Genomic DNA, 27,897 nt, shown 5'->3' with positions numbered 1-27,897 from the left:
ATTTTTTTTTTACTTTTTGAATACACTGTTAGATTTTTTACCCTTACTCCACTCTTAATAGTTTTGACGGGTAATAACAATAATAAAAATAATAATTTTGGTTCCTGCGTAATCGCAACGGAACAGCATTCGGCTACAGCGGCCTGTTCTCAGCTGCCCTTTTTCTTATTATTCCACACATTTCAGACTGTTCTTTTTGAGCAGCTTGCTTTTTTGGTGACTATGGCCACTTTTTTTGCGTATGAAACTTTCACGTAGTACCATCATTGCAGCCCACATTGGTCAGGCTATGGTCAACCTGAAGCTATGGTTAAGTAAGAGCTCATCCTCGCATAGACAGCTTCACGGAGGCAGGGGATTAAACTCTCAATCATGAATCCCTCTGAATCACACACCTTACCTCTCGGCTGTCACGCCACTCTGAAACCAATCTGCCCCCCCCCTCCCCCAGCTTATTGAGCATAAAACACTTACGCTCTTCCAAGCTGACCCGCTATTTTTTACAAAAAACGTGCAACATGTAAAAAAAATAATGGGCATACAAAACATTGCTGAGGCGAAACATAATTGATCCCATTAAATTTGGGGAAAGATGACACTTTATGGGTTATTTTCTAATTAAATCCCCCGCCCCAGCTTAGAAGTCAGTTTGTGTGTTGTTTTTTAACACTTTGCTTGGGGGCGTAATAATTTTATGCCTCCTAAATTGGGCGGACGAAACAGAATAGATCCGAACGTTTAAGCCTATGTTTACATGGAATTTGTTTACGTTTAATTTGCTATTTTGCCTCCACAACTTAGTGGCGCCTTTTGCGATCCCCGAGCGTAATTGCCAATTTGTTTGTGACGGATTTTTTTCAAATTCTTCAAGTAATAATTAAAAATAGCCTACAAATTTTAAAGAATAAACCAAAAAAAAGTTTTTTACAAAAAATTGAACAACTGGACTTAGACTTCTGCGTCTGACAAGTGTAACTATTTTTGAATCTGGATCTTTTCCGTTTGTGCCCCCCCCCCCCCCAGCTTAGTGGGCGCATATTATTTGCACCCCCCAAGACGCACGTTTAATATTTTACATAATGATTTACTATGTAATGGCACGTGTTCTGTAACTGGGGGGCGCATAACGTACTGGGGGGGCACAAACGGAAAAGATCCTTGAATCTTTTCCGTTTGTGCACCCCCAGCTTTGGGCGCATAATATTTGCAACCCCCAGAACCACGTGCTATATTTTTACATAAAAATTTGCCATGTAATGACACGTGCTCTGTAATTCGGGGTGCATAACATACTTGGGGGGCACAAATGGAAAAGATTCCAACCTTTTAATGAAATTAGCAAAAACGCTGTCTTTTTGAAAGTAGTAATCGAATATTCAACACTTCCAATTTAGAAAAAAAGCGGAAGTTGTTCACTTCTGTGGATTCCTTTCCGTTTGTGCCCCCTCCATTAATAATTTATGCAACCGATTGCCAATTGAGCACTTAGGCATAATAATTCATTTTCTTAAACAATTGCACGCGTGAGTCGGGGTTGCAAAAATTGTACACCCACTAAGATGGGGGAGCAAGTGGAAAAATTCACTTTAGTGTTTATAAAGAAAGATTTCCTTGTGCAGGTTGAAAATTTCAAGAAAAGGTGTCCTGTTTTTTCACCCCTATTCTTTTAACCCCCTCTATTTTAACCCCGATTTTTTAACCCCTACATCATTTAACCCCTCAATTATTTAACCCCTATATTGTTTCACCCCGATTTTAAGCTTCCTATAATTGAAGATAATTAAGCCTCAATTATTTCTATTTTAATTAATGGAGATTAAAATCGGGGTGAAATGACTGAGGTGTGAACATGCTTTTCACACCTCAATCATTTCACCCCGATTTTAATCTGTAAATTCATGGATCATAATTGTCAGGGACATAGAGCAAACGACACAATAGTTTAATGCAAAACTATAACAATTAGCGAATTAGTTATCTCAACTAATCCTTAATGGGGCAATTAAAAGCAATTGAAAACTGGATGTAACTCAAGAACATTTCTTGTTTTATTGCATTTTGAATTCAGCATGATAACTGCCGACTTTGAGTTTACTATTTCTTCAAAAAACAAAGAAAAATTAGTTGTAGAGGGGCATGAGTTTTATGTTAAAAGATTAAATAAGTTTACCACTGCCTGGAATTGCTCAAAATATCAAAGTTACAAGCGCCGCGTTTCCGCTTTAACAAAAGATGACCAACTCATTCGCGTGAACGGTGAGCACAATCATAGTGAGAAAAATTGGAGAACTTGGACTAAAAAAAGCTGGTGTCAGAAAATCATGAAGTGGCCCTGGCGCTTAAAATGATCCCTGCTCTAGCTTTTGAAAGAAGTGAGCAAATAGAAAAATCTTTTGAATTGATTGTCGAGGAAATAACGAATGTGGCGGATCAGCAGAATTTGGATAGCTTCGTTATTGAGAAAATAGACGAGCTTTGTTTATATTTCCAAACAAATTATATCAAGTGTCCACTATTAAACCGTCCTGCTACATTCCCCCCACAAATATGGAATCAAAGAGACGCAGCCATTGAGGGAATTGCCAGAACAACCAATGCTGTTGAGGGCTGGCATTATGGGATACAAGCCTTATTCAGCGGATCCCATCCCGGAATTTGGAAACTTTTGACTAATTTACAAAAAGACGCTGCGGTGCAAAAATTAAACTTTTTGAATGCCTCATCCGGTCACAAATTCCCAAAGAAGAAGAAGTATGAGAATTTGAAAGCGAAAGTGCGAAACTTGATGCAAATTTACAGGGATGAAACTGATATCCATTTTTTCAGGGCTATTGCCAGTTTGACTTAGTTGTGTATTTATCGTGTATTTTATTATTTTTGTTTTTGTGTTAATTTAAATTCGAAATCCATCTTAATATTTTTGAGTTGGCGCCCTCCTTGCGTCCTCACGGAGTTACGTCGAAGCCTCATATCGTGACTCATTGGGGAATTTGATCCCGGGCGTTAACCCTATGATGGGACCCCTAATTGGGAACACAGTTTTGCAACATTTAGATATGAAGCTTGCACAGCGTAGCTGCTAGCAAAAATATCAATCTGGATTTCATTGGAAATTCTGTTAAATACACGGTTGAATTTTGTTTTGAATTGCTAATTTATGCCTGCTCAGAAAGTTCGTTTTAAAATTTAGCTTTCATCCTTTCATTTGAAAAGTACCCGTTTTTCCGTCTTCTAGACTAGGACAGTTTTTGAACTTTTTTGATTCAAATCAAAGTGCAACATAAAAGAGGTCAGACTTGTCAAGTGTTCTTTTTCGATCAAAGGCATTGTTCTAAAAAGCAGTTTCGTCATTATTCTTTGATTTGAAACAAACGCAAGCTGTTCAATGCCGCACTCTTGAAGGTCAGTAGTTTTGTGTTATTTAAGTCCTTTGAACTTTAGCTTTGCTAATTGTTCTTTTGGATGCCGAAATAGATAAAAGATTTCGGCGTTAAACCGATTTCGGGGTGAATAAATTGCGGGGTTAAATGACTGAGGGGTGATTATATACGGGGTTAAATTATAGGGGGTTAAATAAATCGGGGTGAAAAGAAGTAGAACCCAAGAAAATAATCTGAATCATTTCTGCTTCGGCTAATTGGTAATCTATGCACCATAGTTACAGAGCACGCGCCCTTACATCGTAAATAATGTGCACCCTTTAAACTGAGGGTTCAAAAAGGAAAAAATTGGATCTTTTCCGTTCGTGCCACCCAGTACGTTATGCGCCCCCAATTACAGAGCACGTGTCATTACTTAGTAAATTATTATGTAAAAAATAGCACGTGCGTCGGGGGGTTGCAAATAATACGCACCCTCTAAGCCGGGGGGGGGGGGGTGGGCACAAACGGAAAGTTTCGTTTTTGCAATAGAAAAATGCTTTGATCTGCAATAATTTTTCAGCGTGATGTACAAATACTAAACAACTTCAAAAAATTTTACAAACTCACTCAAACTCACACAAACGCACACAAGCACAACCAAACACACCCAAACATATACACAGCACACACACACACTAACACACAAAGACGCACAATCACGAACACACCGCACACACACACACACACACACACACACACACACACACACAAACTCAAACACGCACAAAAACACACCACACACACAAACACACACACACACAAACACACAAAGACGTACAATCACACGCAAAACCACACAAAACACACACACACGCACACCATCACACAAAAAACGCATAATTACACACACACACACACACACACACACATACACACACAAACACACACCACACACACACACACACACACACACACACACACCACACACACAACACACACACGCACACACACACACACACACACACACACACACACACACCACACACACAACACACACACACACACACACCACACACACAACACACACACACACACACACACACACACACACACACACACACACACACACACACACACAAAACACACACACCCACGCACGCACATACACATACACACACACTTGCAACCTTAAACATTAATTTTTTAAGCCCACCTTAGTAAACGGGTTAGACCCACAATTGCAGGCTGTACTCCAGGCCTCATGCAAAACCATTTGAAGATCACATAATTTAAACTGCATGAAAACGGCTGCTCATTTTTCAGCTCGTGTGTTTTTTCTAGTTCTACCATAAGAGCTATTTTAAATCAGTTTTGTTTATTGTTTTGATTACACAAATGTATACTAGCTGCGAGCATTGAAAGTTACTAATTTTGGTTTTTGATTCAAAGGCCATTAATTGAAAAATTAGTTTTCAGTCAGAAAATTTTCATCGCTTTTATCTACGACTTTGCCGCGCTTCGATGAATTAATCTATGTGCAAAAGAAATTGTATACATAAATAGATGAACATATACAAAGCAAGCAGATTAAACATCTCGACTAATTTATTATCAAACTTTTATCAGCATAGATTTTGCTTTTTATAGCTGAACAGAATAGGCCATTGCCCCCAGGTTGCAATAGTTCCAGTGATAGTTGGATACCATTACGAGAACCTTTCGGACCTCAACCCCTGTTGAAGACTATTGGAGTTGTTTCCACAGAACCGGACACGCGAACTCAGCTCATTGACAGGTCGTTGTCTAAAAACTACGCAAATTACCCAGTCGAACAATAACTTGAACTTATTTAAGATAATTTGAAAAGGTTCTTGGTACAATTCACAAGGATCTTTGCGTTCTTGGTTCAAGAAAAAGTTCTTGGTACAAGGATCTTTGCATGTGTTTAAAGAATTTAGGCGTTTATCCAAGGTCCATGTCAAGTTTTGACACAAACACCTGAGCCCAATAAGATCGTTCTAATACAACTCAATTTTGTCGAGAAAATCCGGACCCTTTTGAATGACAAGATTTATCTTCAAACTTATGCGAAGATCTTGTTAGTTTGTAAATATCACGACTATTTTTTACAATGAACCGTATCAAGTAACCAAATATATAGAGTTTTGTTTAACTGGGTCACACATAAATAATAAAAGTCTTCAAATTTGTGCTAGTTTTCTTTTTGTTCCCACATTTTTAGCCAACTTGGACATTTTAAGAAGTTTTGACCCGTCCCCTACCTGTGTTAACCTAACTTTTTATCCAACGTTCAGTTTTTCTTATATAATTTTTTCAGACTGTTATAAACAGATTGTAAAATAAACAGGCAGAAAATCGTTACAGATCTGTCTATCAAGGGTTATTTGTTAAAAAAAATTGAAAGTAAAAAAAATTATAAAGATATTTTACATCGAACCTGAAATTTAAGACAAAATTTAAGTATTAGTAATAGCAAGCTTTTTGACCGCCAGTAAAGTTGACTGAACACTAGTGAAGAATGACTCATTCTGCATTTCCTACTTTTTTAGTCTACACAGAGATTTGAAAAAAAAAATTAGATACTTTTTTCGTCATATTTTAGATTTTGATCAGCTGGATTGCCGGAACAAAAATTCTTTCCTATGTGCGTCTTCTTAAAAAAATCAACGGGAACAAATTGGTAGGGGTATATCCGAGTACTTAGTATGCTATTATTGAGTTCAGCTTTCATATAATTTAGATTGTTTTTGGGTACAGTCTTTTTTAAAATAAATATTGATAAATTTTGATGATTTTGAGGTCAATTGTTAGTCAAATTTGAAGCAGCATGTCAGATAGGACAGCGAGTAATCGCTCTCTGAGCAACACAGGTAACAAAAGACAACAATCGCTGGGCCTCGACGGCTATTTTTGAGATATGAGAGGACACAAACTTTTGAGAGTTGCCGTGCTTTGACTGCTGATTCAATTTTTATCACCATTTTCAATCATTAGCTTCTTCAATACTGTCATTAACAAAGCAACAACAATTTCTGTTTCTTCTATGCATCAACTGTGTGAAATGTTTTTAAAAAATCTGATAATTTTCAAAAAAATTGTTTTAAAAAACTCGACTTTTTTGTTCTAGTTCCTCTATTCATAGTTTTCTTTGGCCCCTTGCCTGATTACCTCTACTGATGACAATTGGTATTCAAAAGAGGCACTTTTTAGTTAATTCAGCTTCATTTATGCTCATGGAGACTACCTGCTTAGAAACGACACGTTTTTCAAAACTAACAATCTAGTTTTTAAATTTTGTTTTTGAGTTTTTTCTCTCCATTTTGCTGTTTTCCTTCCTGCTGCTTAGAGCTTTGTTGTTTTAAAACAAAGCAATTTGAGACAATTTGGACTGAAACTGTTCCGTCTTTCCCAGCTTTTGACTTCAAGTTTTTTAGTGAACGCATTTTGATTATATTAAAAAGACGTCAAATCACCGTTGATGAAAGTTTTGTCTTTCTACGCAAAAACAATTATTTAGGAGGTTTTAAATGCTCTCTAATAAAATTCACTCTCTGTGTTTTGACTTGGTTTGTGCGCAGCTTGTGGTGCTATCCAATTTGATTTATTTGATCAAGAATTTGAATTTCCTAGATTTTGTGCATAATACAAATTCGGATATAGTATTTGCTTATTGTAGTTATAATATATACCTTCTTTGAGTGCTGAAACCAAAACTACAACATAAAACTATTACTATTGCCTACGGTGCGTCGGAGAGATTTTTTATTCGACGTCACAGGTATATATGGATATATAAGCTACCGAAGCATTCTTCTAATTCAATGTCACATAAGAAAATATCTCAAGTTGTTGGGAATAAAGCTGAGCTTTCTTGTTTAAGTCATTTATTTCGTAAGCTAATTTGTCATAAATTAGCCTCTTAAATTTATTATGCTTCTTGTTTTTAGAGTTTTTATTGTATTTAAAGCTAAAAAAAATTAAAATATTTTTGTATCAAGTGAAACGCCACCTGTTTTGGAAAACCAAATCACATATGCTAATTCTAGCCAAACTGCCCAGCTTTTGATTGTATTTTTTGTAAAAACTGTTTTATTATGAGGTGTGGGTGCGTCATTAGGGTTCTTAGCTCAATCTGTTTATTGAATTGACTATCGATTACTTTATAGCCGCAGGTTTCAAAATGTAAATTTAACATTTCCCTCTCAATTTTGTAAGCCCTTCTGCTTTATGGTTAACAGAACACGTTGTTAATTGTGGCATCAAAGTTCTATCTATATAAAAAAGTTATTTTAATATTTTTAAATTTGAGTTCCAATCAACTTTATTTTGTTACAATTGAGTTCCAACCAACTCTTGAACCATAATCTGAACTCGATAGTTTGAACCATTTTTTGCATTTTTGTCGCAATATAAGCTTAGTTCTCAACTTAATTTTTTGCTCACTTAGTCACTTCAGGATGTTAATCTTGCAAGATTATGCATAATCTTGCATGATTTTCTTGCAAATTCTTGCAAGATTTACAAAACTTGGAAGATTTTCTTGCAAGATTAACATCCTCTTGCAATTAACATCTTGCAAGATTAGCAACAGATTTTGCAGTTTTTTTTTGCTCCTTAATCGATACTAAACAAAAAAACCGCGAAAGTCCATTCCTATTCTAGTTTGATAACAAAAAACAACGATCCTGTCCTAGTCCTAAGTGTTAAGACAAGAAATTCACGAAAGCAGATGAAATTTTAATTCAAAGAAACAACACAAAAAATAAATGCATCACATCTAGCACAAGAAAACAACAGGCAACAGGCAACTCCCTTCGGTGATCTTCATTTAGCACATAGAGTTAATGATCAATGAATGCAGCTTTTGAGTCATCCCCGGGAAATGAAACTTGAATCCACTTTGTCAAATTATTTGGCAGTAGTTCGAAGGAGAAATTCAAATCATGGCCAATTTTAGTCAAAATTGGCTAATTGCTTATCATTGAATTTCTTTTGCTATTTTCTTAACACCAGCACTTGTGTTTCAGGAGTAGTTCATGCTGCCGTGAGTTGTTTACACCTAAGATCATGAGTGTGGACGTGTTCGACAGAATAGACGTGGCCAACAAGGGCTACATCACGCGGGCGGAACTTAGCGATTACGTCATGAGGGTCAGTATTATGGGTAATAGAATGATCATCACTGAAATATTACTGATCAGCACTGGACCATGTGGGTCAGTGTGCAGGGCCAGAGTAACATTATTACTGAAATGTTACTGATCAGTTTTAAATATCTTTTTTGGTAAATCAGTTTTGGTTAATTGAGATGGTCCCCTTTGAAAGAAACTTAAAACACCTGTTGAAACACCTGTTGACAAAGAAGTATTTGGTACAAATGTGACCAGTCTCAGCGATTGCGCTGAAATCTTGCAATGATGGCATGAAAAAGTGCGCAATGTTTTCGGTTTTCTGTAGGCGAGACGTTCCAATTAAACTGAAATTAAATTGTTGTACGGATACCGAAAAACTTAATCATGGTTATCGATATTCTGATCAAACAACTCCCACCGTACGTGGGCCTGATCAGAGACCATTTCGAGCTTAGCTTGGGATTGTCTGATTAGAGATAATTTTGAACGCATGTGACTCTGGTCAAAAGTGAATTCGAGCGCACTTGAGTTTTGACAGAGGTATGTTCAAGCGCACTTCGAGCGCAGAAAAAGTTCGGAGCCCGTTTGAGACCTGACCAGAGGTCATTTGTGTCTGCGCAGAGATGATTTTTGTCTGGTATCTAATCCTGGAAAGAGAACATCAATCCCCCAGCGGAGGATCTTGACTTGAACTGAGAAGTTCTTGATGCACAAGCAAAAACTTTGCAAGTTTTTATTTCATCAAAACATCAAAACCGAGCACCTACCTGCTGTGAAGGGTTACAGATCTCATGTAAAGCTGATACCAGGATCACAGCCAATGTTCTGCAAAGCCAAAAAAATACATCTACCTCTTTAAGACAAGGTCACAGAGAAGCTGGAACATATGGTCAGACGGAGAATCCTTAAACTGGTACAGCCAGGAGGTGTCACTAATGCATCTCCAGTCGTGTGGCAGAGAAAGAAGAGTGGAGAACTGAGACTTTGTATGGACTTGAAAGTGCATATCAATGGCAAGGTCATGGACGAGGACTACCCAATACCAGACATGAAGACGATCTTCCACAACCTACATAGGGCCTCTTACTTTGGCAAAATTGACGTCTCAGATGCGTACTCTCAAACTGAACTTGACGAAGAGACAAACGATATATGCAAAATCAACACATCTCAGGGACTGTTCAAGATAGGCCGACTACCTCAGGGATTGAAAAACTCTTCCTCAATCTTCCAGAATTGCATCGAATCAACACTCAAAGGAATCGAGGGCGTTGTGATCTTTCAAGACGATGTCTTGGTGTATGGAACTACCAAGGAGCAGTTCGACAAGAGAATGCTTTCAGTCAAAAGTCGACTACGTGAAAAAAATTTACTATTAATGAGAAAAAATCTAACTCAAAACCAGTCGATAGCGTCACCTTCTTGGGATACTCCATTTCGAAGGAGGTAATAGCACCAGATCACAAACATGTTGAAAAAATAGAAAATGCAAAAGCACCAACTAACAACCAACAACTCGAATAGTTTGTTGGGCTAGCAAATTTTTACGAAAGAATGATTCCTGATTTTGCAACAAAACTGCTATCCTTCAATAACATGAGAAATAGCAATTTCTCATGGAGCAAAAAGCAACAAAAAGCCTTTGAAGACAAAAACAGAATTATGTGCTAACCCACTTGTACAGCCATACAGTTTACAAAAAGAAGCAACAGTTACTCTTGACGTCTCTGAAAAAACCATTCGCGGTGTTCTTTTGCAAGAAGGACATCCAGTGATATATGTATCAAGAAAGTTGACTCCAGCGGAGTATGACTACTCAAACATAGAGCGGGAAGCACTGGCAATTGTGTTTGTGGTCACATGATTGAAATAATACTTTCTTGTGACAACGATTTACCCTACAGAAAGACCATAAACCACTCAAATTTCTCTTTGCACAAGACGAGGAGATCCCGAAGACAGCATTAGCTAGAATCACAAGATGGGCAAAAGCTCCTCTGGGCTTCGACTATGAGTTGAATGACACACCAGGAGAGCAGATACCCCGCAGATGCATTGAACAGAATGGATTTTGACGAAGACGAATCCGACAGCGATCGAGTAGGCTCCGCAATCAAAAACGTTTACTTTGCTCAGAGTGATTTGGTGACCCAATTGGAAACCAAAACAGAACTTGGAACAAAGAGACTATTCCAAGACATAATGAAACGAATCAAAAGCGGCAATTGGAAACAGTGTTCAGAAGTGGAAAAAGGATTCGAACAACACAAAGATGCACTGACCAAACACAATGGAATTGTCTTTCGAGGCGTTGTTCCTTTCATTTGACCCAAACTGCGACACCTGTTTTTGGCAAAAGCGCATGAGACACATCCGTGGAAGAAAGCAACTGAGGCATCAGTTAGAATGACAGCGTGGCGGCCTGGCATTATCCAAGACGTTCAGCATTTTATTAGTTAATGTAAGAATTGTCAAATGAACAGGCCTAGCCTGAGAAAAAAGTCTCTACGTGGCCAGAAGCCGATGCGGGTCCTAGCGGATAGATGCTTTCCCCGCGGGAAATAGGAGATCAGAAATAGTTAAGGTATAGCTTAGTCCAATATTTACAAGATTCGGTTAACCAAAAACTTTATTATCTGATAATGGTCCTGATTTTGTTAGCGGTTACCTTAAACAATATTGTGAATCAATGGGAATAAGGAAAAAGGAATCACCCGTCTATCATACAAGAGCTAATGGGCTAGCTGAAAGAGCAGTTCAGACAGTGAAGCGGGCACTTCAAGCATGGAGTCTCAACACATCGCAACACTCAAAGACGAGGAGCAAACTCCATTTGAACTCTTGTTGGGACGCAGAGTGAGACTACCAGCAATAGCACATTTCGACTTGTGTGAACCCACTCTATTCATGGCCAATGAGAAGACAAAAGCAGTTCCTGCTACCTTCATCATCAGGAAGGGCTTGAACACATCGTTCATACAGCCCGATAACTCAGCATGGACTATTCTAGTGAGCGACAACCAAAATGCGAGACTCGACCAGGATAATGTGAAAACTGAACTATCAATGGAGGAGACCATATCTCAATCAGAACCACAACTTCAGAACACAGATGTGGGACCTTCACGCGCAGATGAAGTTTGTGCAGGCACATCTGCAGAGCATCAACAATCTGAACCACCAGAGCCTTCATGAACCTCATCAAGAAACAGAAAACAGCCGGACAGATTTGGAAAACCTATACCCACAAACTGGCTTAAAAAGGAGGGAGGACGTGATGGTTTCAAAAAAAAAACGTCAAGAAATTTAGAAGTTTTTTTTTAAAGTTTCAAACAAAAAAAGAAGAACTTACATGACGAAATTTTTTGCTATGTCGATAAGCAATGGTCACAAAACTAAACTCAATTTTTTTTCGGCGGTATCCTTATCTTATTGACCTATCAATCATATGTCAAAAGTAAATTCTCCCACCAATAGAAACCTGATTCTAACACATCCAATGACCTCGAACTAATGAACCCGATGGTACCTAGGCCATATATGATTCTCATGAAATTTTGATAAAAATAGAAAATCTTATCTTATCCGGGATTCGGAACTAAGATCTATTCACATGTCAATCATTTAAAATATTTTTTTAGCTAATCTATATCTTCTCTGTATTTTTTTGCATAGATAAATACTATAAATACGAGCTATTTTTTGTATAGTTTCATATCCAAATTTGATTTAAAATTCAACTCTTTTGACCCGTGTTATCGACCACGACTTCTTGATTTCACCCTATGTGGTTTTAAGATCTGTTCATCCGTGTTAAGATGTCAGACCCTGGATACCTCTGTTCAGACTGTTTTCAATCTTTGGTCTCCGATGACCAGACTTTCTTGCGACCCAAGGAATGGTACGACATTAGTGTGACCGTAGGCGGTTTTGTAGATTCTGTTATGGCTCTGTTAAGGTGATTTCCGTTTTTGGGATAATTGATCCGTTTTAGTACAACTTGTCTGCAGCCGACACTCAAACGATAGTGGACTCTCTAATCCCTCTTCACACCAATAACATCTCCAAAAAAGACTTCATGCAAATATTCCACGAGACTGTCGTCAGTGACACCAGCCCCACCGGCTCTACTCAACTGTCCAGACATACCTCACAGCGAAGTGCAGCCTCTGGCTCCTCCTTACCCCTCTCATCTACCTCGACATCTGGGGGACCCCCCACGACACAAGGGGTTATGAGAACGAACAGTGGTGCTAATTCACACCACTATACTTCTATGGGTAGCTTGGACAGCAGTGGCGACCATCGGAATGGAACTGTAGCCCAGCTGCAAAGGAATGGTTCACTCCAGGAACAACACGTCTACGGAATTGGTAATGTTATCTAGTCTGAATCTACCGTCCAACCGCACGTGCCGTATTTTTACATGATTTACTCTGCAATGACACGAGCTCTGTCATCGGGGAGTGGGGATGCATAGCGTAATGGGGGGGGGGGGGTTGGGGCGGTTGTTATGGAAAAGATCCTAATTGTATTTCCCTCGTAAGGTGGTCGAAGTGGCCTTATATAATTGTGATATTTTACACCAATATATTATAAATGATTTGTTTGCGCCAAGCCCGCGAAAATCATCAGTTTATGTCACTGAAAATTGTTCAAGTTTACGCGAATTCTTTCGTAATTAGGCCTTTTCTCGAGTGTAACGTTTCCCACAAAAAATCGTGTTATTAGTAATGATTTTGTGTGACTGATGCGATATTTTTTGAGAGTTTATAGTGGTGATATTTGTAATCAATAGTATCGTATCTTACTAGAATAGACAAACTATTATTAGCAAAAGAAAAAAGATTCGGTTATTTGCAATTGCTTATGAAACGACAAATTTCAAAATTCGGGTCAGGGTGAGGGAGAGACAGTTAAATAGACCCATAACAAAGGGAAAAAAGTTTTACTGCTGCCCCTTACGCTTGTTAATTTTTTAGCTTTCAATGCTTTCTTATTAATGGCGTTATATACAAGTTGTTTTTGAAAATGAATACCTAAACTGTAGCGCTCAATACAGCAAAATTTTTCAATTAATTACTCAATGACTGTAACCCGTTTTAACACTTTTGAGATGCATACCCAAAATTGAATAATTTCAAAAAAGTAGTGGATCATAAAATGGAGCAGAAGCAGCTACAGTATATGAAGACAAGACATTTTCCCAACAAAAAATAGGTTTGCACAAGACGAAACAATTAGTTGTATATTGATTCGTAGAATGATGTTTTAAAAATTTTTGTCTATACTTCCTCCCTTAAGCAAGTTATAGTTTCTTTAGTTGGCGTGAAAAACTTTGTCAATCCTACCAAGAACCGAGAAAAACCACAGAGTTAATTTTATAAACTTTTCAATGCCCTTGATTATTTGGAAAAAGAAGCATTATAGTAAAAATGTTTCCTCATAATTTATCGAATTTCAACGCTAAAAAAAATTTTGAAAAAATGTTTTTTATAGCCAAATCCATCAACATGAAGAGAAAAGCAAAAACACTTAATTAGATAATCGTAATAGGGAGAAGGTAGTGCATTTAACTCAGCGCTTACGGCAATAGAATTGGCAAGTGGCACACCATTTCCCGTTGGCGAAAATGGTGGATTCGAGTTTAATAGAACTTCTTTAGTATAATAAGTAGTTCTGTAATTCAGCATATTTATTATTCGCAGGAATAATTATTTTATTTTTCATTCCAGGGAGCTGTGACATTTTTTTCTGTTAAAACAAGCTTTAAATGCTCAAAGACGAATAAGAGCGATCTTTATCAGTAATCACAGATATACATCAGAGAAATGCAGATGACTTAACACAAGACAATCTTGAAGTATTTTCTTAGGAAAACAGTCTCGTAAGGCATATAATGTTCGTACTCTTTGTGTGATTTTGCTCGATAGCATTTATCAAGGTTATTGATAGGTTGCTTTATTGTCAAGAAAAACACCCAGATATTAAACAAGCGGTTTTTCTGAAAACTTTAGTTCATTTACTTGAAGATCAACTTACTTCTTTTCTCCATGACCACATTTGAATTATCGAGTTATTCCGTTTTCTATATTTTAACTTGTAAGCTGTTTTCATTGCATTTTAATAAAATTGTGGTTGCGGAATCGATGAAATATAACTATTTATCAAAGTCTTTTTCAAACGATAGAATAATTGTGTACTCTGGAAGGCAGTAGCCTGGACTTCTCATCAGAACCATGTTTTATTAGTTTACAGAGCAAATTGTTATAAATTGAGTCAAATGCTTTGAGAGGTCTAAGGAGGTTATAGCTATGCTTTCGTTTTCATTAGTTTACTTCAAACTTCTTGTATCAATAGTACCAGTGCGTCAGTTGCTGAATTTGTTTTCTGAAACCAAACTGATTTTGGTGATCTTGTTTTATTTAGATGATCCTTCATTTGGTCTGCTAAGAGGCTTTCAAAAATTTTTGATACAGCACTTTTGATTAAAACTGGCCGGTAAATAATTTCGACTTCTGTAGGTCCTTTTTTAGATAGGGGTGTAACCTTACTCATTTAAGCTGTAATTGGAGTTGTTTTCGTATATAATAAGATTGAAAAGAAAGCATTGGTTCTGATAAAAAAATAGTGAGCAGCATCCTTTAGCGGCCACGTAGGAATAGATGAGGGACCGAAGGGTTTGTTTGGTGGAAGTTCAGAAGACTTTTTTTTGATCCAAACCATGATAGATGCCTGAAAGAAAAGGATTCTTGTTAGGGTTGTGGTACATCGTGTACAATTGGTTCTGTTTTTGAAACTTTAAGAACCAATGAATTCTCTAGAATTAAAAAGTTTGGAATTCAGGAGATTTATTTTTTCCTCGGCTCGGGCCACTAATTTTATCACCAAAACAATTCCAGAGGCATTTTTTCAAGTTCCGGTTCTTCTACGGTTCCTTAGTTCTCTTGTCAATTTTTTTTCTTTCAGATGAGGCAGGATCTACAAGTTGACTGTGGAAAAGATTAAAATATAAGGAATAATAAGTTTTTTTGAACTTTTTTGTCCTCCATAAAAGCGGCAATACTTTTTGATGTCAAATGCTAATTATTAGAGATCCTTATTTGAGCAGTTTTTGAATAACCATTGTTCTGAACCAAAAATTTAGTTTTTCATTTCGAACAAAAGTTTTTTCTGCTGGAGCTTGCTTATGTATTGCTTTTGAAATAAAATAATTTCAGAGGTGAGGCCATTCATTAGAGTTTAGAGACTGATAGAAATCAAACCAGTATAAAATAAAAAAGCATCAAAATCGTATCGTTTGTCAAATTGTTTTTTTGGTAGGTTCGAATTTACGTATATGTGTACAATTTTGATGCCAGGAGTATCAAAAAGATCTGGGGCGATTGGTGTTTCAAAAAGAAAAACGTTTTGGTTTACGAAATGACTCTCTAAAGCAATGTTGTCAACCAATGAGCTTGAGTTAATTTGACAACGTGTAGGACCATGTTGACTCATTGGAATAATGTTGTACGGTTTGCGTGTGGTGTCTAAATTTTGTTTTTTTTAGATATATGACATTCTAATAAGCCATTAACTTTAAACTATAATTTAATGTTGCTATGATGTCCAAATTAAATACTATTTGTTCAAGAAATGGGTGGTTCAATTGCATGGGTGGACAGTTTGACAAGTAAAAAAATGAGCGCCTTGATTGTTTTCAAAAGAAAATTCAATCCGAGTCAAAACAATCTGTAAGTTTATTAAGGTTTATTAAGTTCTTTCCGTTGTTTTGGTTTGAAAATTTTTGGTATTAGGCATGACACAAACTCTTTATTTTTTTCCAATACTCAATACGAACTTTTGTTAAAGTTCAAGTTTTCCCATTGATTTTGGGAGCAAAGGTCAGCTATCAGATGCTGAAAACCATGTTTTTGTGGGTCGTAATTGCATATGGTAACAATATCAAGTTTTAGCACTGGAAATGTTCGTTCAAAACCGCAATTACCGCAATTAATATGGAGAAATTTAAAACTGTTTGAGAGAATTTTGCATAAAGAAAATAGTTCCAAGTAAGCGTTGGTTGGCCCAGTGTTCAACTTTACATCACCTGCATGTAGCAATATTAAATAGAAAACTTTACAAAATACATAAAACTTCATTTTTGTAAAACCCTTTTTTTCTCAACACAGACTCTCGTGGGAAGGATAAAAAGCAGCTCTGACAAAGAAAAACGGAAAGTAATTAGAGGCAATGAGCTGAGTTGTAAAAACAATATAACGAGTGTTTGCTGAGAAATCCTATGAAGCAAAAATAAAAGATACAGAAGTTTTTCAAAGTTGTTGTAATAAAATGTTAGCACGTTAACAACATTATCTGAAGTTTGCAGTAAGTAAGCCAAGCCTGATTCGAAGAAATGCTATGCGAAATTTGTAATTCAAAAGCATATTTTGATGATACAAGAGTTAATTGTTTGTTCGACCAGCTTTAAGACAGAAAACATGCTTTTGTCGGATCTGGAATACTTGTTGTTCAGTATTATGTTAAAGTCGTTTTTTAGTGTTTTTAGGCTTTTCCATTGGTGGAATCTCACATAGAGCAATATTATCCGGATTAAATTTCTTAATTCACAGTTGCACTAAGTTATTCTGCTCAGCGTCTAGTTCTTGAGCAGGTTTTTCCACTTTCAGAATTTTATGTGCTGTCTTGTATTATGAGTGTTTTGATTTTTTGTGCTGATATTTTTCTGGGAAGTTGGGTTTTTTGTCATTGAACGCGTATAAGCATGAATAGCAACGTCTCGCTGTGTTTTGGTGTCATTCTCCAACTTTGCCACAATGTTGCTAACAATAACTATATTGTAATATTGAGAAACGTGCTTTATTTTCTCAAAACCTTTTACCCGTTCTGAGGACAAATCATCACTTTGCTGACTAGTGGTTGTTGATGTTGCTGAGTTGCAGCCACTGATCGATCCATCTAGACGCCTTTGTTATTTTCAGACCATAACTTCAAAAAATTGATGATTTTTGGTTTTGGTTTGCTTCTGAATATATTTTTAGGTAAATTTCAAGTTAATTTTGCTTTTTAAATTTGAAGAAAGCGTTTTTACTAAAAATTTTGATGACTGTGATTTCGGACTGTACGTAAATATTTTTGTTAGGAAGTGATGTGATCATTACAAATTCATTATTTTACTTGAAAATTTGCGTTGGATGGAGTAATTTAAAGCGACTGTTTGATTCGAAAGTTATGCGTTGTCTGAAAGTTATTCATCTGAGAGGACAAATAACGAGATCACCCGAGTCTTCTATTTCATTCCTCCCCGACAACGATATTATAAATAGTTTCGACGCGCTCATGGAACAGAACAGCTCACTTTGTTGTATTGAACGTCGATTCCTTGGTTCGTTTCTGGACAAACATTTGGACAAACATTTTTAGAACCGCGGAAGCAAAACATGGAAGACGAACTGACGCCTTTTGTCGGCTCAAAGTCACGTAACAAAATAGTTTTTCGAAAAGAAATGCTGTTTCTTTTCAAATACTGAAACTTAATTATTTTCCTGGCTCCTTCTCAAGTGTGGCAGTTTTTGTACTTATCACAGAACAAAGTCTTTTTGCTATACGCAGACCAATTTTTGTCAGCTTGCTGTAATGGTCTGGACGCAGCCTACTAATTTTTCTAAATTTTCGGAGAAACTTGAAAAAGGTTAGGTTGTAAATAAAATTGAAAAATCTACAATACAATATTTTTCATTGTATTATATGCGAATTGTGCCACAAAACTTGTTGAAAAGAATTGGTCATTTTGGAAAAACATGTTCTCATTTTCAGGAAAACAATTTTTCAGCACAACAATTGACTTAAATTGGAAACTTTACAATCAAACTTTGGACATATATTTTTGTAGCTGCTCATGTTTTAGATGAAAACCCTTTGGTGCTGTTTTTTTATGTGTTTTGTTTTAAAAAAAACTTACTGCAAGTTGAAAACAAAATTGGAACCAATTTTTAATGTTTCTTCCGATGTTAATTTTTGCTACTTGCATATTTTTATGTGAGGCATTTGTTTAGTGAGTTTTTCTGAGCTCGACAGCGTATAATGTCTAAATGTGGTTCATTTCAGAAGAGGAAGAAGCGTCTTCAGAACTAAGTCAATACATGAAGTCTGTTGGGATGAGTAGAGAACAGTCGGAGACAGTCGCCGAAGAGGACAATCTCCGTCAGCTCTGGACAGCTCTCAGGGCACACGACGACAACACCCTCGAGACAATGTTCAAGTCGTTTCTGGGCAATGTCTTCTTGGAAATGAACAGCCAGCAGGATGTGATTGCGGCCCAGAGCCAGAGGATAAGAGAGATCAACCGGACGGAGGAGGATAGACTGATGGATCTGCAAAAGAGTGCAGAGAGTGACCTGAAGAATGTGATCGAACAGTATGAGAAGGAAATCCAGGGAAGCATCCGCACTTATCAGGTTAATTATCATTATTTATTTTTGGTTCCTGCGTAATCGCAGCTGAACAGCATAGGCCGCAGCGGCCTGTTCTCAGCTGCCATTTTTCTTATTATTCCCCACATTTCAAACTGTTCTTTTTATGAGCAGCATTGCTCTGTTTTGGTGACTATGGCCACTTTTTGCGTCTTTGACTTTCACGTGGAACCATCATTGCAGCCAACATTGGCCAGGCTATGGTCAGCTATGGTTAAGTAAGAGGTAATCCTTACACAGGCAGCTTCACGCAGGCAGGGGATTAAACTATGCAACCGTTATCGCCGATCAGTGATATCGTATTATCATTAGTACACACTGAAAACATTTAAGGCAAATTCACCGGAAAGAATTACCTTACTTTACCTGAAATGCCAACGTAATTTTGCCTCATAAGAGATCACTATCTTAAATTTTACTTTAAATCTCTGTTAAGGTAATTTTTCCTTAACTTTTGTAGTGGTTGGAAGAATGTTGTCCAAATATGTTTCCAACTTTGTCCTTTTTAGGAGAAAATTGACTACATCTGTGGAGAAAGAGACCAGCTAGTGGAAGAATTGCATAAGCAGAACAGCCTTCTTCAGACACAGAGGTCAAGGGAGGTCAACCTGCTCAACTCAAAGGTCACAGAGTACGAACTGGAAATGGAACAACTTAAGAACGAGCTCAAGGTACCAACCACCCAACATGCTACCCCTTAGTGACTTGACTTTCTTTTTTTCAAAGCCGCGCCGCGATAGCTTGGGCTATTATTGGCCTTCTATTGGTTTTTACGACGCGAAGAGGTTTTCTTAATGTTTTTTTTTACCGGAAGTACTATTCGTTCAGACGGTGTTTTGACCTAAAAGCGAAGGATAGTACAATTGCCGTATGAAATAATTTTTTTGAGAGAGAGAAGTTTTTTGATAATGCGTTTCGATCAGTTAATGTCTTTTGGACTTTGAAACGTGTTTTTTTTACACAATGCGGCATATAGATAACCATTCTTAGCCGTTTTTTGTCCAATTGGCCCAGTTTTTTGCTTATTGTTAAGTTTTGTAGAACTAATTTTCAATAGAAGCTGTATTGAATATATGTGTGTGTAATGAAGCTGCAATATATGAACCTCCGAAATTGATATCAGTGTTTATGAGGGTCTATTAATACGTTTTAAATTCTAAATGAGCACATATATCCCTGTTTTAAATTCATTTTTGGCTTTTTTAAAATTAATTTTTTTATTTTTGGATCTTGAAGCGGATTATTTTTCAGAAAATCAGTGGAGATCACAATTTATTTTGATATATCATGCATTGGATGCTTCTTATAACGTGAAGTATTTTTGTTTTACAGAATTGCATACATAGATTTTGGCAGTTTTTTAGCCAACTTTTCTCAGTTTTTTTGTTTGTTTTTTTATTTAATTGTTAGAAAGTTTTTTTTTACGCTCGGTCAGGATTCCTACTTCTTTTACAAATAATTGACTGACTTTGTTGCGTTCAGTATTTGAAAAATAGTTGCAAATTATATAACTGTTTCAAATATTTGAACTGTGTCGATACATTTTAATATATATATGAGGATAGCTATATATATTTAGGATAAATAAGGAAACGTAATGGTTTTTCTTCTTAACTTTTTCAAAAGTCAAGAACTACTTTTTTGTGGTTTTTCATGTGTTTGTGTTTCTCTACTTATTTTCCGCATTCTAGCATGTATCAGTCTATCGTTTTCTTTCTTGAGAATTAAAATTCTAATCAGCTCTGCTTTTATCATTTTTTAAAAAATACTTATCGAAGCTTTTGTCTTAGATCCCTTATTTTGTTTGCAATTGATTGCGTGCACATCGTGTGGCACTGAGAATTTGCGTAAAGTATCAACTAAAATTTTGACTCATAATTACTTTCTACGAATAATATTGGGGTCTTAGTTTCGTTTTTGAATTTTTTTTAAATTCTTTCATTTTTCAACTACTTTGCTTAGTTTAAATCTTTTTGCGACTTTTGGCCCTATATATGGTTTTTTTTCGAATCTATTGAATCAAAGCTTCATGCCTGTTGGCATTGTTTACTACACAGGATTCAAGTTTCTTTTGTTACAAAGTATTCTTCTTCTTAGCAATTTGACAAAAAATGAGCAACTTTAACAACTTTTTTCATTTCTCATTTTTCTCTTTTTCCTCGAAAATGGAGATGCCTGAGAGCTTATTAAGGTTTACTTGATATTTTGTAGTTGGACAATGAGTTTTCTTTGCAAGAACAACGGTTTTTGTCTGTACGTGTACTTGTACTACCTTAAAAATAAGTTGAATTTTGTCAGTTTCTCTAGTTAATTTTTTAAGCCAATCTTTCATTGTTCTATGACTAAAAACTCTTGTTTTTATTGATACGTTCTGATATGAGATGTAAACTAATTGAAAAACAGATTCTTTTGTGGGATACGCCTTTGAGGCGTTCCAGGAATTGTTCGAGCTGGGTTTTTTGTTTCCCCGTCAAGATTTTTGTTACGACTTTAAGACGTCACAACCAAATTAAATTTGCTCTTTGAGCATTTTTTTATGCAATTTCAACTAAATTGCGTGCGTGACCTTGTTTTTCGGCCTTAGCGAATCGAATTTTGTTTATTCGTTCGATGTACTTACTTCACTCTCAAAATTGACATCCTAATACTAAAATTGAATTGCCTTTAATTTAAGAGTGTTTGCCATTCTGGTAGAAAGTTATATGAGAGCAGCTATTGGGGGAAGAACTAGGATTGTCAGATTTTTAATCAAAACGTAGCCTCTGAGCCTTAAAGAGGAATTTTTTGGTCTGTTTCTTTCACAGTCTAATTGAGACTGCAGATCTACGAAGCTATTGGGGCTATTTTCTGGCAATTTGCTAGCTATTGATAGCCACACAGCGATAGTTGGGGCAATTTTTGGCCTTCTCTTTGTTTTTTCTTTTGTCAAAATTGTTTTACGACCATTGAGGTCATAAACATAGCAAATCTGCTTTTTGATCATTTGTTCATGCAATTTCAACTAAATTGAGTGCGTAACGTTGTTTTTCACTCTTAGCGGAATGAATTTTTTGTGTATTCCTGTGATGAAGGTTTTGGTCACACTTGACTTACTTCACTCTCAAAAGTTAAATCCTGATTCTAAAATTGACCTGCATTCATTTTAATTCAAAGAATATAAAACAATTGAGTGTTTGCCACTCTAGTAGAAAGTTATATGAGAGCAGCTATTGGAAGAAGCAGTAAGATTATCAGATTCCTAATCAAAATGTATCATCTGAGCTTTAGAAAAAAAAATTTCTGTTTTTTATACCGTTTTATTGAGACTGCAGATTTACGAAGCTATGGGCTCTATTTGCTGTTAATTTACCGGCTATTGATAGCCACACAGCGATAGTTGGGGCTATATTTGCCCTTCTCTTTGTTTTTTTGTCAAGATTTTTTTTACAACTATATGAGGTCATAACCATAACAAATCTGCTTTTTGATCATTTGTTCATGTAATTTCAACTAAAATGAGTGCGTAACGTTGTTTTTCATTCTTAGCGGAATGAAGTTTTTGTGTATTCGCGCGATAAAGGTTTTGGTCACACGTGACTTACATCACTCTCAAAAATTACATCCTGATACTAAAATTGACCTGCATTCATTTTATTTCAAAGAATATAAAACAATTGAGTGTTTGCCACTCTAGTAGAAAGTTATATGAGAGCAGCTATTGGAAGAAGCAGTAGGATTGTCAGACTTCTAATCAAAATGTAGCCTCTGAGCCTTAAAGAAGATTTTTTCGATCTGTTTCTTTTACAGTCTAATTGAGACTGCAGACATAGGGAAGCTATTGGGGCTGTTTTCTGGCAATCTGCTAGCTATTGATAGCCACACAGCAAAAGCTGGGGCTATTTTTGGCCGCCTTCTCTTTGTTTTTTATTTTTTCAAGATTTTTTTAGGACCATATGAGGTCATGGCCAATTCATTTCTGCTTTTTGTTCATTCGTTTATGCAATTTTACCTGAATTGCGTGCTTCACGCCATTTCTCAATCTTAGTTAAGCGTTTTTTTGGTTCCTTCGCGTGGTGAAGTTTCTGGTCACACGCGACTTACCTCACTCTCAGAATAACTTCTTCACTCTAAAATTGACTATTCTTTAATTCGGAGACCGTAGGTCAAATGAGTGTGTTTCACTTTAACCGTAGGTGATATGAGAGCGGCTTATAGAAGAAGCAATAAGTTTGACAGATTTGTAATCAAATTGCAAAATCTCAGCATGTAAACAAAACAAATTTTTCGGTCTGTTTTTTTGTAATTTTTTTTCCGACTGCAGATCTACTTTGACTTCTGTCTGCAATTTACATCCGTTTTTGAAAGTTGACTTCTATTTTTGAACATTGGATATTAACTGTAGCTTGGTCTTTAATGTTTAATTATCAGGAACTACAGGTAGTAAACAAAGTGAAGAGGACATTTTGAGATATTTTGATCCCATGTAAGTCCCTCCTACCTATCTAAACGACAGACCAGCCACCTACGTATCTCCTTCTCACCCACCCATTATACCTACCCCCAATATTCGTACCCCCCCCCCCCCCCACATACATAGCCCCCATCTACCTACACCCCCACATCTAACCACAGTCCTAACTCAAAAAGTGTTTTTTATTTTCTTTTTGTTTAGTATTCTGCCGGCTATGCGTTGTTATGCAAAATTTTAGCTTGATTGTTTTTTGCTTTTGTTCTAAAACATTGTTAGGCTTCTTGTGAGACATTATTAACGCTCTAGATCTTCAATTTTGAGTGGCCTGAATTGCTCTCATTCTGAAATATAAATTGATGCTAATATAAAACTGATTGCAAGCGCAACAGAATCAAAGTCAATGTAAGAGGTTGACATGTCTGGCCAGACCAGTTCCATGTCTAGTCAGACGCTTGATCAGACAAAGAGGACTTTTGGTCTGTTTCTTTCACAGTCTAATTGAGACTGCAGCTCTACGAAGCTCTTGGGGCTATTTTCTGGCAATTTACTTGCTATTGATAGCCACACAGCGATAGTTGGGGCTTTTTTGGCCTTCTCTTTGTTTTTTATTTTGTCAAAATTTTTTACGACCATTGAGGTCATAAATATAGCAAATCTGTTTTTTGATCATTTGTTCATGCAATTTTAACTAAATTGCTTGCGTAACGTTGTTTTTCACTCTTAGCGGAATGAATTTGTGTATTCCTGCGATGAAGGTACTGGTGACACTTGACTTACATCACTCTCAAAAGTTAAATGCTGATGCTAAAATTGACCTGCATTCATTTTAATTCAAAGAATATAAAACAATTGAGTGTTTTCCACTCTAGTATAAGGTTATATGAGAGCAGCTATTGGAAGAAGCAGTAAGATTGACAGATTTCTAATCAAAATGTAGCCTATGAGCCTTAAAGAAGATTTTTTTGTTCTGTTAATTTTAGTCTAATCGAGACTGCAGATCTGCGAAGCTATTGAGGATATTTTCTGGCAATCTGCTAGCTATTGATACTCACACAGCGATAGTTGGTGCTATTTTGGCCTTCTCTTTGTTTTTTTTCATTTTGTCAAGAACTTTTTGTAAGACCATATGAGGTCATAATCAAATAAAACTTACGTTTTGTTCATTCGTTCATGAAATTTCAACTGAGTTGCGTGCGTGACTTCATTTTTCACCCTCAATGGATTGAGGTTTTTTGTTTATTTTCAAGATGAAGATTTTGGTCACTTGTGAATTACCTCACTCTCAACAGAAGAGATAATGTTAAAGGAGTGTGTGCCGCTCTAATGGAAGGTTATATGAGAGCAGCTAACAGAAGCAGCAAAAAGCTTGACAAATTCCTAATCAAAATGTATCACCTAAGCTTTAGAAAAAAATTTCTTTTCTGTTTTTACAGTCTTTTTAAGACCTCAGATTTACGAAGCTTTTTGGTCCATTTTCTGGCATTTTGCCGGCTATTGATAACCACACAACCCTAGCTGGGGCTACTTTCGGCCTTCTCTTTTTTTCAAGAATTTTTACGACCATATGAGGTCATAACTAATTCAAAATTGCTTTCTGTTCAATCGTTCATGCAATTTCAACTGAATCGCGTGCGTGACGTTGTTTGTCACCCTAAGCGGAATAAATTTTTTGTTTATTCGCGTGATGAAATTTTTGGTCACAAGTGACTTACATCACTTTCAATAATGACTACCTCATGCTAAAATCGACTTTTCTTTACTTTAATTCAAAGAAATAAGAACAAGTGAGTCTTTGCCACTTTAGTAGAAGGTTATATGAGAGAAGCTATTGGAAGAAGCAGTAGGATTGTCAGACTTCTAATCAAAATGTAGCCTCTGAGCCTTAAAGAAGATTTTTTCGATCTGTTTCTTTTACAGTCTAATTGAGACTGCAGACATGGGAAGCTATTGGGGCTGTTTTCTGGCAATCTGCTAGCTATTGATAGCCACACAGCAAAAGCTGGGGCTATTTTTGGCCGCCTTCTCTTTTTTTTATTTTTTCAAGATTTTTTTAGGACCATATGAGGTCATGGCCAATTCATTTCTGCTTTTTGTTCATTCGTTCATGCAATTTCACCTGAATTGCGTGCTTCACGCCATTTCTCAATCTTAGTTAAGCGTTTTTTTGGTTCCTTCGCGTGGTGAAGTTTCTGGTCACACGCGACTTACCTCACTCTCAGAATAACTTCTTCACTCTAAAATTGACTATTCTTTAATTCGGAGACCGTAGGTCAAATGAGTGTGTATCACTTTAACCGTAGGTGATATGAGAGCGGCTTATAAAGGAAGCAATAAGTTTGACAGATTTGTAATCAAATTGCAACATCTCAGCATGTAAACAAAACAAATTTTTCGGTCTGTTTTTTTGTAATTTTTTTCCGACTGCAGATCTACAAAACTATAGGGCTATTTTCTGGCAATCTGCCAGCTATGTTAAAGAAATTATAATTTGAAATAATTTTTGTGGTTAAATAGATAAATTCTTCTTGCAGAACCGTTATCATTTTTAATTGCTCTTGGTCAAGATTTGAAGCAATTATTGAAAACGTGTGTGTCTTTGTACGACTTGAAGAGGAATGATGGCATTACGAAGCTTTTTTTTTTGCTAAAGCAACTTTGTTTATGACTTCAACTTTGACTTCTGTCTGCAATTTACATCCGTTTTTGAAAATTGACTTCTATTTTTGAACATTGGATATTAACTGTAGCTTGGTCTTTAATGTTTAATTATCAGGAACTACAGGTATAGTATACAAAGTGAAGAGGACATTTTGAGAAGTTTTGATCCCATGTAAGTCCCTCCTACCTATCTAAACGACAGACGAACCACCTACGTATCTCCCTCTCACCCACCCATTATACCTACCCCCAATATTCGTACCCCCCCCCCCCCACATACATAGCCCCCATCTACCTACACCCCCACATCTAACCACAGTCCTAACTCAAAAAGTGTTTTTTATTTTCTTTTTGGTTAGTATTCTGCCGGCTATGCGTTGTTATGCAAAATTTTAGCTTGATCGTTTTTTGCTTTTGTTCTAAAACATTGTTAGGCTTCTTGTGAGACATTATTAACGCTCTAGATCTTCAATTTTGAGTGGCCTGAGTTGCTCTCATTCTGAAATATAAATTGATGCTATTATAAAACTGATTGCAAGCGCAAAAAATCAAAGTCAATGTAAGAGGTTGACATGTCTGGTCAGACCCCTGATCAGACAAGTTCCAGACCATTGTCCAGACGAAATTGCGCTCGAAGTTTTTTCCAGACCGTGTAATTCGAGCGCACCGGGAATGTGTGCGCTCGAAACTGGTCTGATCAGGGGTCACTTCGGTCTGGCCACCTCGACCTGGGTTGGCATCTTGCAAGTCCGGGTGCGAACCTCTGTAGTGTGTGTTTTTGCACCCATAGAACATTTCTAAGCAAGGCCCCCTATAAATTTAATTGCCCAGCCTGTGGATCGAGAGCATTTCATCCGACATTAGTAGTTTTATTTCACGATGAGACCAAAATCATTGCGGCGAAAGGTTCGGGATCCTAGCCAAGATTTTTAGTCGTCAATTATGTTTTATGTTTGGCTTGTTTAGAGGGTTCGGAATGAGTACGAGAAGGCCCCGAATGGTGAGAGACGAGAGAAGAGGGTGCACGCAATTGACCAGTTCACAACTCCACGCCGTGCCATTTCATTCACAGCAGGTATTCATTTCACTACCAACAGGGAGCAAGGCATTATAGCCGAATGGGCGTTAAGCAGAATGCATTTTTTTTAAAAATAATAATGAGAATTCTAGCCGAAAGCTTGATTTTCATTGGCCAAACAATCTGATTGGTTAAAATGAAATACACCACGTATAAAAAATGTTGAATTAATTAGTTGTCATTACTTGATTACATATGATGTGCGGTTGGGTTGCACTGGACTCGCCCTGCGCGTGGCCGCGACCCCCCCCCCCCAGCTATTTTTACTTAAAAAATACTGAAAAGTTGCGTTTTGTATTAGGGATTTAAAAGTGACCAATGAAAGAGGGGGGTTATTCGGCTTTGCTTCTCATTTTGCTAGACACTCATTTGGCTAGATCATCGTCCTAACTACCCGGGTTGATCTGCGCAATAATTTTCAGAATAATTTCACGGTCGCTGTAAAAAGCAGGTTTTTAATAACGGTCGCTGTAAAAAGCACGTTGTTAATAGATCGTGTATTGGAAGTAGAATGCGTTCGGTTTTGGAAAAAAATCACTTAATTTTAGGAAATAAATCCCCAAGGAAATAAACCCAACTTGATTTTTAGCGAGCTACGCATTTAGCGCGTTTTGCCATGCCTCGCGAGCCCTGGCCATGCCTTAGCGGCCCGTGGGACTCCATATGAAACTATCACAACCCAACTAATTTTCACGACGAAAATTCAAATTTAAAATGGGGTTCA

General features: G+C 36.8%; 1 protein-coding gene across 2 annotated transcripts in view; it reads left to right on the top strand.

Annotated features, from left to right (window-relative positions):
- The window catches only part of LOC142341861 (uncharacterized), a 62,297-nt gene that overhangs the window by 696 nt on the left and 33,704 nt on the right, over nucleotides 1–27,897 (top strand). The window contains exons 2-7 of one of the 2 annotated variants that reach the window (XM_075393129.1): nucleotides 5,010–5,157; nucleotides 8,411–8,534; nucleotides 12,510–12,888; nucleotides 18,623–18,972; nucleotides 19,497–19,658; nucleotides 27,062–27,170. In XM_075393129.1, coding sequence (XP_075249244.1) covers nucleotides 5,010–5,157; nucleotides 8,411–8,534; nucleotides 12,510–12,888; nucleotides 18,623–18,972; nucleotides 19,497–19,658; nucleotides 27,062–27,170 — 1,272 coding nt within the window. The remainder of the gene's footprint in view (nucleotides 1–5,009; nucleotides 5,158–8,410; nucleotides 8,535–12,509; nucleotides 12,889–18,622; nucleotides 18,973–19,496; nucleotides 19,659–27,061; nucleotides 27,171–27,897) is intronic. The other variant, XM_075393130.1, reaches the window with a different exon arrangement.

The sequence above is a fragment of the Convolutriloba macropyga genome, chromosome 6 (assembly GCF_964194025.1).
Source record: "Convolutriloba macropyga chromosome 6, txConMacr16.3, whole genome shotgun sequence".
NCBI lineage: Eukaryota > Metazoa > Xenacoelomorpha > Acoela > Convolutidae > Convolutriloba > Convolutriloba macropyga.
The sequence above is the reverse complement of the archived record's forward strand: the minus strand, read 5'-3'. Positions and strand labels throughout refer to the sequence as shown.